Here is a 13,153-nt window from a genome sequence, read left to right as displayed (position 1 = left end):
AGTGTAGTTCCAATAATATCAAATTATTATTTTAATGTCAGAGGTGTTGAGGCAGATGCAGTATGAGCAGACTGTGGGACAATTAATGTACATTCTCTGTTTAGTTTTTTTAAAATGCAAACATCGAGATTGACATCTTGCTTTTAGCATCAGCTCTACACTCTTAGAAGTAAAGGTTCCTAAATGGCCCTTCTTGAAGGGCTGAGGTTCTACTCAGAGCTTTTTGCTTCTTAAGAACTTATCAAGGGTTCTCTTTCAGACTAAGGAGTCTATTAAGAACCATTTTCATCCAAAGAACCGTTTTTTAGCAGAAAGAGCTCTTCAAGGATTACTGAAATCCTTGAAGAACTCTTTCGTCAAGGGTTTGTCAGTGGTTCTTTGTACCATAATAATAAATGGGTTCTTGTTAGAACTTTCTTTTCTTTTCCACCAACATGGAACTGGTCCTATTCCGGTTCAAACACCTCATTTTGAACCGTTCCGAGCATTTTCCTCCAAAAATAAACTGATTCGTAACCAAAGTGTGCCTGTAGCTTTTGAGCATTGTGCAGCGCCCTCTGTTGATCACATGCCTGATTCAAAGATTTGCTCAAAAGTGGTGGAAATGCGGGCTAGGTTATTAGACAGATAGGGTTTGGGGTAGAACCATAACACCATAGGCTTCTCTTTTTGAGAGATGGTTCTAGGTATAACCCCTTTATGCTGGGTTCTTGGTAGAAATCTCTGAAAGGGTCACAAGTGGAACCTCTAGAAATGGTTCTCTCAGGAATCAGAACCAAACGAGGACAGTCAAAGAACGCTTTGAGGTTCTAGTTAGCACTTTTATTTCTAAAAGTGTAGCACTAAAACATCACTAACTGACAGTGACAACTCATTGCCACGGTAATGACAGCACATCCTGTCATTGGACCAGAATGAATGCACATACAAAAACTGTGTAGCCTCGCAGTCTGCAACGGATGTCACACACTGCACATGTACAACCACTAATAACTATGTGTTTGACTTCCATCACATTACCAACGCTCAAACACCAGTAAATACATCCTTTCTTATGTAATAAGTGGTCTGCTCCGCATAAAAATGCATTTCAGTTCAAAGCCCTGCTATAGTGTGTAGTGTTTGGCACACGCATTGGATGTGGCAACTCACGTCCTTTGATCGACTACCCAAAAGAAATTAAATGTTTTTTAGACTTAATCTGTGATGACTATATGCATTTACACTGTGCCTTTGTGCATTCCGATGATGCCATTTTTCATTTTCACTGTAAAATAAAATCATGATGACGTGACATTTGTTGGTCTTTACCAAATAAACATGTTTTCTTACATCTGGAGAACAAGACAATGCCAAGTTGCTCATTCCAGCCAAAAAGCTAAAGCTCATGGTAATCATTACAGTAAGCTGTGGTTACATGGGCAATATTTCTACAAGGCAACTGAAATCAACAAACTTGGATGGTGGAAGATGTGTATTTACATACCCCAAAGTATTAAATCAGAATAGAACTTTTTTGACCAGCGTTCGTGTATTAGGGTGCATGTAATCACAGCTAATGAACCTCTATCTTTGACAGTTGTTTGGCCACTTGCCTTAGTTATGACTGTATGCCCAAACTAGTTAGCTATAGCCCATGTGATCATGCTGAAATGAATTTTGGTAGGTGATTTAGTTACAAACTAATTAATAGTTACTAAGCCTCTAGTGTCAACTACAGAATTACCTGTTTTTATCCTAAACTTTTAAAAGTTTTAAAAATCACTCGCACTAAATCAACAGCCAGCATGAAAGTTGTATACAGTATCTTTATCTCGAGCAGCTGGGCTTTAGTTCAAGATCAGAATTGTCTCCAGAGGCAGCCAAAGTGTTGAGATATTAGAGGACAGAGTGTTCTGATACAGAGTCTGGTTGGAGAGCTGAAGTGTGAGAGGTCAGCAGGCCTGAACTCACTTGGCACTCGGTTGATGGCTCTCAGAGGTCTCAGCACGCGAACCGTCCTCACGGCTGAAAAGCTGACGTTCTGCAGGTTGAGGGAGTACTCCAACATCCTGCAACATATGGAGAGAAGGAAAGAAAATATGTGTAAGATACAGTAAACCAAATACTTTCAAGGGATGGTTCAGATTATTTGAAGTAGGGTTGCGTGAGGTATTTATCTACAGTCACGGTTTTACCCACAGTACATGGTGGTCAGCACACTCTCAGTTTGGAGAAGCAGCAGGCGTACCAGTGCAGTAAGCAACAAAAACCTTTTCTAATGGGAAACCCCTATAATACACACCAACTATCACTCTCACTCCAAACTAACCAAACTGCACAGGTGAAATCAGTCATTTTACCTCACAGAGCACTGGAGTTGCTGGTCTTCTGCTGCCTCAGTCTATTAGTTTGTTCGTGCTATTGTGCGACTTTGGTGCCTGAAGAGGGTTAGTTCAAATTCACCAAAGTCACAAAATAACACAAACAAGCTAATCAATCAAAGCAGCAGTAGACCAGCAACTCCCACGTTCTGCAAGGTACAATTACTGATTTTGCTATGGAGTTTGGCTGGTTTGAAGAGAGTGATATTTGGCTTACATAATAGCGCTTGATGGCAAAGTAAAGTAGTGAAAATATTCTAAGTGTACCGTACACTTAAACTGATACTGCATTTTTTAAGTGGAACTTTTTTATATGGCTAAAATGTGTTTTGCTGCTGAACCTGCTCATGGTAGTACATTGCATAGCTTCCTGCACCGGTATTCCTGCTGCTCCTCCAAACCCCACATCAAATAATCTGAACTATTCCTTTGATTGCTTATACTGCAGAACCTGTTTGATCATCTGGGAATAAACACAAAGAAAATGAAAGGAAAATATTATGTAGCCAATTATATATGGCATGTATTACATGATCTCCCACTCTCACTGTTCAAGTCGTAATTAATCCTCTAATGTCCCGAATCACATTTACATTCCTGACTTTAGAGACGACTGCAATACATGTGTTCTGGCAAACAATATGCTTTCATTCCAGTGCTGATTGGGAAGTTAGAAATACACAAGCACGTGTGTTTGTGCTAGTATATGGAGCAAGCCGCACATGCAATGTTTGTGTGTCCGACAAACACGCATATATTCACATGCAGCCTCGCACAATCAACTTTCAAAGGAGCAAGCGGCATATGTGCGTCCTCTTTGAGAGACGTCAAGAGCGGGTGAATCACTCGTCATTGAGAGGAGGTTTGTGGCATCCACGGTACATAAAAGAGCAGCATCAGATCAAGTCTGCCGCGTAACCTTGAGACGGCGCGCACACACGCTCTTAACAGCCTCTCCAGCAGCTCTTTAGAGGCTCTCTCGGGCTGTGATGGGAGGTTAGAAGGACAGCGCTTAGAGGAGAGAGCGACTACGGAATGCTTGCAAAAACGTTTTTCTTGTTTCTTGATCAGTGTTTATCGGCATCTCTTCTCACTCTCTCTCCCCCTGTGTGTGTGTGTGTGTGTGTGTGTGTGTGTGTAGCAGATGCTGAGCACATGTGCAGCTTGAAGGGGCGTGCAGATGAAGGAATTCCCTCCTCGCACCAAGTCCAAGTCTGTCTGTCTGACAAATTTGCAACACATGTTTAACTGTGTGCGTGTGTGTGTGTGTGTGTGTGTGTGTGTGTGTGTGTGTATGTATGTGTGTGTAAGTAGGTATGTGTGTGTGTGGTTGGTCACCTTAAGTGCAAGAAACTCCCTTAATGAGTGTATAAATATGTCTGTTCTCTTTTAGCACTTTGAGGTGTCCTGGTATGAACCCCTTTTTTTTCTTTTTTCACACCAAAGCTGCATTAAATCAGAAATACACACACACACACACACACACACACACACACACACACACACACAAATATACTGTATACACACACATCACATACTCAGAGCTGACAGATGGCCTGTGGGCTACAGAGAGAAGGTAAACGGGTAAACAGTTAACTGAACAGCACAGAGAAGCCCTCCCATCACCAGCAGAGAGATGTGGATCTAACGGTTTCTGGTCATCCCTGGGAACAGGTACGTCTCATTGGTTCTGGAATGGCCGCTATGGACACTCAGGTCAAAATGACTCAACTGGCACTTTTGTCACAGTACGTGTAACATGTATGCACTCATACACATATCAATATACCTCTGTGCCTAAAGGAGTGAGACTAAATTACACAGCTGGAAAAATTAACTCGTCAAGTCCAATAACACCTGCCACAAGGCTGATAAATGGTTCATGGATTATGAAAAGAGGCGTGGCTAAAGCATTTTGCAAACCACCATAAATGAAAAGTCCAATGATGATTCCAAGTGCCTAAAACAAACAGTTAATGGGTTATCCAGAGGGATGGCTAAATTATAAGGGGTGTGGCTAAGTGGCACCATTGAAACTGAAACTCTCTGCTGAGACCAGCGGTGCCTCCCACAAGAGTCTTGGAGAAATGGTTCTTGAGTTATGAAAGAGGCGTGGTTAAAGTGTAGAGGGCGGGGCAAACATCACTAATGAAAAATGAACTCTGCTGAGTGCAATGATGCGTCCCACAAGAGTCTGTGATGAATGATTCATTATTCACTCACTGACTATACTACAGTAATCCAATTAAAAGTTACGAGCCTTTTTGTTACAGGCCATTCTCACTGCCACACCCCCTTTTTTAGCTTGTTGGTGTGAGCGGTTCATCAACTGTCCTTTGGCTCGCAATCAACCATCCCACCAAATCTGCAAGTTTGCTTGTACGTTTAGAAGTTATGCGCAATCAGCCACTCCCATTACCACACCCCCCTTTTTTACCCAGGTGGCATGAACACAAACACACACCCTCACATGCATACATGCACTTGAGCACCATGCCAAATTTCAGCCTCCTAGGGTGAAAACTGTGGCTGCCAAATGGACCGACCGACCAAACTATAGAGCTGCTGGTTGCAGTTTATAAAAAGAAGAAAAAAAAAACACTCAGGGAGCACAAAAAATAAAAGTGACACAATGTGAAGGTCAATTTAATCCAAGTAATTTCTTTGGGACAGGAAGGGCATAATGAAAAGACACTACTGAGTTGCATTATGGGAAGTGAAGGATCCAGGGCTTTAGGAGCTTAGAGACTAAAAGTAAAAATATTGATGTTGACCTTACTTTTTCTTTTTTTAAATCTTTTTTTTAATCAAAATTTAATCAGTCTTTTTTTGTTCCCATGACTTCACAGAAGTCGTTGCAGTGCCCTTTGGGTTAAGTTAGTTTACAGTCATTGGGTACTGCAGATACACCACACCCAGGGTTCTCAAAGTTTTGATGACTGAGTGCCAATTCAGGGAGCCAGCATACGATTAGGGGATGCACAGAAAAATCATAAGCTTGTTGTGAATCGCCTCATAATGGCGTTTAACATTAAATTCCCTGATCACTGAATTCAGCAGTAGCCAGGCTATTCAAAGTGAAAGTATCGAAATGGACCACGGGTGATTAAAATATAATGCATGCATTTCATGTTACGTTTGAGGCTGTAAAATCTTTGCATTACACTAATACAGCAGCCATGTGATACCACCGAAGAAAGAAAACGTTTGTGGTGATTAATAAGATATAGGGCTAAAATGATTAACCAGTGAATTGAAAAAAGTAATTTAACAGAAAACGAACTGTTTTGATAATCGATCAGTTGTTTTGCATAAATTTGAAGCAAAAGTCATCTCTGGCTCCAGCTTCAATGCTTTGATGTTTTCTTACTTTTCTCTGTTAACTAAAAATAAAGATCTTTGGATTTTGGACCGCTGTTCAGACAAAACAAGATATTTGAAGACATCACTTTAGACCTCATTGCAACTGTTTCCCTGGTAACAAACTAATCAGATATTTGTAGGCAGTATTACGAACTTCATCTTTGTGTGCCAGAGTCAGAAACCAATTATAATGTGTTAATCTGTGAGCTTTAGACTTGCTGGTAGGTGGATTTTTTTATGTCCATATAAAACAGGGTAGCTGCTTCCCGTGTTTCCAGTCTTTCTGCCAAGTTAAAGGGAAAAGCCAGTACTTTTCCTGTGGATGTCGAGTCAATGTTAAATTGTAAAATGTAAAATTAAGAAATAAATTCCTCAGTTTGTGCTATACTGACCACGAAAAATTCTTCTCTTGCAAAATTTGTTGTTCTTCCGGCATCCAGTGACATCACTGAATACAGGAAGAACTATAGTTCAAGCTGTTTCAGCTTGGATTTCTTTTCTCCACCTCTATATAGCCAGCGGATGTGAGTATTTTTGTCAGCTAACACTATGTTTTGGCCAACAAAGTAACAGCTGTAGGCTAGGGTGGTGATACCAGAAAAGCATGGGTAGTCATAAGCTCACACGCAATGCATTCTGGTACATGTAGGCACGACTTTGTGACCAGAAAAACTCAAGTTTGCTTGGTCCATATGACAAACACTGAAGAACATATCCTGTTAATTGACTACACTGATTGGAAATCCACTGAAAAAGTTCTGAACTTTCCCTTTAAACTCACCATTGCTGGATCCCTATATGTATTTATTTATTTATTTATTTATTTACCATATGAATATTAGTTGTTTCTAAGCAAGAAAGTGTTTCCCAAAATGTCGAAATACTGAGGTAACTGCTCCTAGCAACCACTACTGCTAACCTCCATGATGTTGACAGGACAAAAACATGAGTCACTACAGATTAGTTGGGTCAAAATAACAAACCCTTCCAAACAGAAAATGACTAATATGAACACGATGTCAGACTGAATAATGACATGAAAGAAAAATGGTATTTCAGTCCGATAATCAGGCTATAAGAGACAGAGAATATACACATTCACCATGATCTGAGTGCTGAGTAGTATAGACCCTATGGGAAATGTATGGATACATTAATACCAATGGGGAAACTCATATTTCAGCACGGCAGACATGCTATAAATCCCCAGAGAGATAGAATACAAATATTAGGGTAATTTTTCGTCAGACAAAGTTACATAAACAAACTGAAAGACAGATGATGAATGATGTCTGCTGAAAAAAAAAAAAAAAAAATCCATGCAAAAAACACTTGCTGCTCCTGATGAGAGCCAGATGAAGTTTGGTGTGCTCAGTGAAAACTGACCCATCTCCCCCTCATCTGGAATGAAGAAACAGCCGAGGAGAAATGGAGTGTATCAAACAAACGATGGAAAACGACAGGAAGTCGTGCGCTGGTTTCGTCAGAGTCCGTGCCAGTGTTGATGATGCCGATACAGGGGAAGGGCAGCGGGAGAGGGACTGCGAAATGAGAAGCAGGAGAGGACGGGGGAGGCCCAACCTTGGAGGGAGCTTGCGTGAGGAGAATTCCCAAACTAAAGGAGGGCTACACACGAGGTCGAAAAACAGTTTTACATCTTGTCATACGCACTCCATGATACATCTTGATATGGAGAGACCCTTACAAGGACAAACGCACACGAGGAAAGTAATGAGATTCATATAAGCCCTGCAATAAAAAGCAAAGACGGCGTGCACAAAACCACATACACACAGTCCTCTGGGATGGTAGACAGCTTGCTTCTTAGCTCGTCCTCTCTTATCGGAGAGGCCGAATGTGTGTGTGTTTGTGCCAAAGCGGCCAGGGACATGACGGATGGTATACATACAGCTTTCCAGCTACATCGCCGCCAAAACAAAGGTAGCCTGGAACAGGTTGTGCACACACACTAGACATAATGCCACCCAGAAAGACCTAAAATAGGAAAAGTACAAAGGCAGCTCAGGAATGTGGAGCAGTGTCCAATGTTTAACCCGTCCTGTCCTCACCTAACCTTTATCTGTCTGCTTTTCAGTTCGTATCTACCCATCTGTCCATCTCAGTCAGTCCAACCATCTGTCTTCCTGCAGCTACAGCACTGTTATGAAGTTAAGTAGCCACCAGTCCTATATTTGACACATGAATGAGAAGGAATGGATGAACCAAACAGCTAAATCAGAGTGAAATCAATGGTGAGATGGATAGAAAGGGAACCTTCTGAGTGTATATTGTTTCATCATTTCCCCGTCTGGGTTTCCATCCATCCATTTTTATGCAAATCGTGATGGATGGACTGAGAAAAGATGAATGGAATTGACAAATTTTGATGGAGTCGCCTCCGTTTTCACGCTCGATTTGACGCCGGGGAGTTTGTTTAAACATTGAAGAAATTATATGATAAATAATGTTGGAAATATATGAATAGCTGATGAAGTGAGCTGAGGCGTTCTCGCTGCACAGAGAGTTGACAAATGGCTTTGGGAATTCTGCAAAGTTTTCAGTATCATGGCAGTAAAATAAGTGTTAAGCAGACGCGATGCACGTTCACCGCTATAGACACCGCTGACCATTCAATGTAGAGGGCTGACAGTTGCATGGTTTGGCTTGGTAACAGGATTGATGTGAATCTGAAGTACAGAGATATGTCCAAGATCTGTTTAGCTTAGCATAGCATGAAGACTAGAAGCAGGCAGGGGTAAATTGCTAGCCTAGTAGACAGGCCTCAACAATAAGGTTTGCCCCCTTGCCCGGGGCAAGTAAAATGCCACTTCAGGCTAGTAAATCTAGAGACTCACTTGCCTGATTGGGCAAGTTGTAAAACAGAATTAGTCAGATTGTTTCTTCTGGAGCTAATAGTGGAAGTAGTTACGGAGCGAGCAATGTTGCTTCTTTGTTGAGAATTGCACATGTGCAGTACCAATATGACACTTGAAAGGAAATGGTAGTGGGTAAAGACAAAGTTTATAAGAGCAAGTGCAAGTGAGGATTTCAGTTATCTGGAGACATGGGTTTAATTGTGTGGGGCTAGTGGATGTGGGTGAAACTCCAGCTATGAATCGCACAGTTTGAGGCAAGGTTGAGAGCAAGGCAGATAAAATGGGATCGACTTTCTGAAAAACCTGCCGTCACGAGAGCCGACAGCAGCTCAAGGTGTGCACACAAACCTTCCTCCAGGTGCCTGTGTGAAGGAGGAACACTGAGGCAAGTCAGGTAATCACAAAACTGATTACCACAGCATCTCATGTTTAAAAAAAACATGCAACCCTTCATTGCGTACACCAGTGTGATTGCTCTTCAGCAGAAAAATGGGAATGGGTATGTAGTGCCACCCCAGCATGACCTGTCAAAGGCATTATTTTATAAAAACTGATAATAAAACAATTTGTCTTGGCACCAGTTCAGGCAAGTAGATTTTTGACCCATTTGCATGACTGAACAAGCGAAAAAAAAAACAAACAAAAAAAAAAAACGTAATGTTGAACCCTACCTAGCTTTATCAAAGCTTGGAAGGATTTCAGAAAATGCATTTTTTCATTAACATGTTCTCTGAAGCTGCATTTTTTTCACCTTAACAATAAATGTTTGTACTGTGAACATGGTAATGAAACAGCAGAGATTCTGCAGTTCTGGTTCAGCTCTACAAACACTTTTTTTAGCTTCTATTAGCACATTGTTTTGGTTTTGCAAGTTATTTGGGTCATTTCAGGCCACAAGAGACAACTTTTCTCCTACCTGCACAGCATTAAATGAAAGACACATGAAGTAGCTGGTGAACATAGTGGAACATTTCGCTGCTAAAGAGCTACATATTTCCATCAGGAGTTCGTGGAGAACAAGACAGAGCTAAAAAGAGAGTAAATACTGAAGCAACATTGGCCAGGTTGCCAGAAATTGGACACAAAGTGAAACTAATGTTGCTCCATATGTGCTAGATGTGTAAACATAGTTTGCCAACAAATTAGACACAGCAACTTTATCAAACATGATAAAACAAACACCTTCTAACAACTCAAAAGGCCCCCAAAACACACTTTTATCATGAACACATTTTAAACCGTACGCAAATGATGAGTCAGATCGTTTCATTAAATAACACCGATTATAAAATATTTTGACAAAGACTCGACTGTCTTACACTTAACACTTAGAACCAATCTATTCACAGTTTCTGGTAACCTCATCTCAAAATTTGTACCTTGTCATCATATTTTTAATCATTCATCGGTCTTATTGTCCTCACACTTTTAATTCCAAAATGTGCCAACCACGGTGAGAAAATCATATTTGCTGTTTTATTTCGGTTTCCATGCACAACTAGATTTCCATCTGCATTTGACCATATTGAAAATTTGCATACAAAACACCAACACCCTGGAGTGAAACCATTCATCCATTGAGTCACAGGCATAGAAACTGAGTGATGCTGTTTGGTACAGTAACGGATATTTCCTGTTTATGGGAATCAAGTCATTGTGTGATTGATCCACAGTCAAAGGGCTGATCAAGCCCACTGTTATTACATTAGATAATGACATTGTTACTAGATTATTTGATTATAGCAGCTGCACATTCCTCCATCATATCCTGTCTTGTCATGTATCACTTATTATGAACTAACCAGTCATCTGTCCTCTCCTCTGGTATTCCTTTAGTCACATATTGTTTGCTTTCTATTCGCCTCCACATCCCTGACAGGCAAGCTGTCACACTAGATGTTCCTCAGCAAATGAGCTGAGTGATGGGTAGATCTTTGAGTGTATGTGTGTGTGTGTGTGTGCAGCCTGTTCTCACTCGCAGCATGTCAAAAACAGCAGCTTGGTCAGTGCCCCAATGCTTCAAACTACGAAGCTGCGGGTGTTCCTCTAGTGTCATTTTTGGAAGTGCCCCTCCAGCGTTATGTCTTCATGAGCCATCGAAGCCAGGTGATGTAGTATAAAGAGCAAGAAAGTCCATGTTGGGAGCAGGTAGGGTGGATCGATGGGTCAAACAAACACAGCACTTTCACACAGGAGACTGGGGTTTTTGTCCCTTGCAAAACCAATAGTCTTGACATCTTTTTAGCTTGTGCAACATGTAAGTTAAGTTATGTATGTGAACTTATGTAACTAACACACTTTTGTTAAGCCAAACCATAATCTTTTCCCAAACCGAACAAGTAGTTTTGTGGCCTAAACCAAGTCTGTTTTCTGCCTTAACCCAAGGGTGTAGAATTGAGTAGGGATGGTAGGGAAAAATCCGTACCAATATCCAGGTATTACTGAAGTGTCTCTTGCAATAATTCTGATAAGAAAACTAAATTATAACCACTGTTGTCAATGTCTAGTCAATGGCGGTTAGTGAGTTTCAGTATTTTGACAATTTATAACTTGACTTATAGCTGCAAAACAATGTGTTTTCAAAGCGTTTTGAAAGATGGTTGCTCCCCCTAATTATGTCTCACATTTGTTTGGTCCACTAGCTATCTATTGCTGTGGGTTTGTTTTTTTACTGCCAAAATACTTAATATATTAATTGAGCAACTAGAAACAAATCTTGTGAGTTATTCAGAGATATACACAAACCTCATATTTTGCAGTTTATTTCCATGCATGCTTTAATCTCAGTCAGCACTCCTCTGGCAGCAGCACAGCGTCTCTCAGTCTTCACTTGTGCTGTGCGCCCCAGGCAGGAGACTGACAGCTTCTACTTTGCTTATGGGGATGCTCTGTGTCCCTGTTGCTCTGAAACTTTGCAACAGGCAACAGAGCAAACAGGCAAACAACACAAAGAACAAGTGTTGACAGCAAGCAGCCCAGTTCGTTTTCATTCACTCACCACAAGCAAAGCGACGACCCGTTGTCATAGCTCCAGCCGGAACATGTTTATTGTCCCCACCAACCGTGGCATGAAATATCCGCCCTTGCCTAAACCTTTCATCACACAAACATAACCAAGTGGTAGTTTGTTGTGCCTTTATTTTGAAAGTCTGCATGTGAAAAACTGTTGCTTTAGGTATATCTCTAGTGTCTTAATTTGAAGCGTCCAATGACCAAGCTGCTGCTGTGACTTGGGAGTGAGAATGTGCTGGTGTGTGTTTACACTGCAAAAACAAAAATGTTGAGAAAACTCAAAAGTTCAGGGCAACTTACTTCAATACAAATTTTGAGCTGAACTCAAATTTTGAAAACGTTTTACCGACTGATTATATTTTGTTGAGATACTTTACTTTTCTTCTTTAGATAAACTTTTAAGTTTTAGAAACATCCACAAAATAATATTTCAAGAGGAAAAGTGAATTATCTCACCAAAAGACTACAGGTCAATCAAAATTTTGTTAAGTTTATTCAGAAACTTAAGAGTTTCTGTTTGATCCGAAACTCAAAAATCTAGTGAGGGCAGTTGCCTTGAAATTAGTTTTCTCAACTATTTTTTTTACAGTGTAGTTTTCAGTGTGGCATATGTGCATATGTACATAGGCTATTGTTGAAGTGCAACCGCTACAGTGTGTGTGCCACAGAAGCAACCCTCAAAAACCCTTGTGAGAACACATTTAAACAATGAAGCAACAGTTAATGATGAGGGTCTGATAATATCAAAGCAAGTGCATGTAGTATCATTAGGGAGAAGCGGAGAGGAAAAACCACAGAGAACAGACAGATGGAGTGTTTTCATGCTGAATCAGATTGAAAGCCTTTCATCATCAACACTTTCTGCCATCAGCCCACTCTGCTGCTTATCTAACCCAAATGTTAACCAACTTATTCTTCACAGTCATGGCTGATTACTGAATATCTCGCTTTCTCTTGCAACAATCAGATACTGTGGGGGAATTCTCCCTCTTCCTACCCCCGAGCAGAAGAGTCAGAGGTCTGCTGCACTCCTACACAGGGTAGGCATTTACTGTTTTGCTCATGGGCACTTTAGAGTTGGCATGCCGCAATGGGAAATCTAACTACTCGACCCCATGATTGTACCCTGTTCTACTTTCTGTTAAAGGTCTGATGGGCAATGAGCTGCACTTTTCTCACAACCAATAAAAACAAAAGACTCCAGTGAAAGCAGCACATATTTAATAAAACATAACAGTAATAAACTTATGTGCTTACTATCATCCCCTGCAGGAAACTCATTATTTTGTAATTGAAGCAAACTATGTCTACAAAACTGCTTGCAAACTGTGACAGACTTTCCTGCATATAAAACAGTCCAATTCAAACCAAATGTTCCAGGTCAAACAAAATCAAGCTCAAGAAACCAATTTTCTTGTGAATGCGCTGGTGCCTGAGGGACTTTCTCTCTGTTATCAAAAAATAATATGCATGCTATTTTTGATAGCTGCAGAGCTCGGTATCCCGCTGATGCCTTCACCACTTAGCAATCAATCAAAA

General features: G+C 40.7%; 1 protein-coding gene across 2 annotated transcripts in view; it reads right to left on the bottom strand.

Moving 5' to 3' along the window:
* The window catches only part of cacna1g (calcium channel, voltage-dependent, T type, alpha 1G subunit), a 215,309-nt gene that overhangs the window by 168,682 nt on the left and 33,474 nt on the right, over window positions 1-13,153 (bottom strand). For both annotated transcript variants that reach the window (XM_084741595.1, XM_084741594.1), the window contains exon 3: window positions 1,954-2,051. In XM_084741595.1, the coding sequence (XP_084597721.1) occupies window positions 1,954-2,051 (98 nt within the window). The remainder of the gene's footprint in view (window positions 1-1,953; window positions 2,052-13,153) is intronic.

This window comes from Lutjanus erythropterus, chromosome 17, assembly GCF_056507025.1.
Source record: "Lutjanus erythropterus isolate fLutEry1 chromosome 17, fLutEry1.hap2, whole genome shotgun sequence".
NCBI lineage: Eukaryota > Metazoa > Chordata > Actinopteri > Lutjaniformes > Lutjanidae > Lutjanus > Lutjanus erythropterus.
The sequence above is the reverse complement of the archived record's forward strand: the minus strand, read 5'-3'. Positions and strand labels throughout refer to the sequence as shown.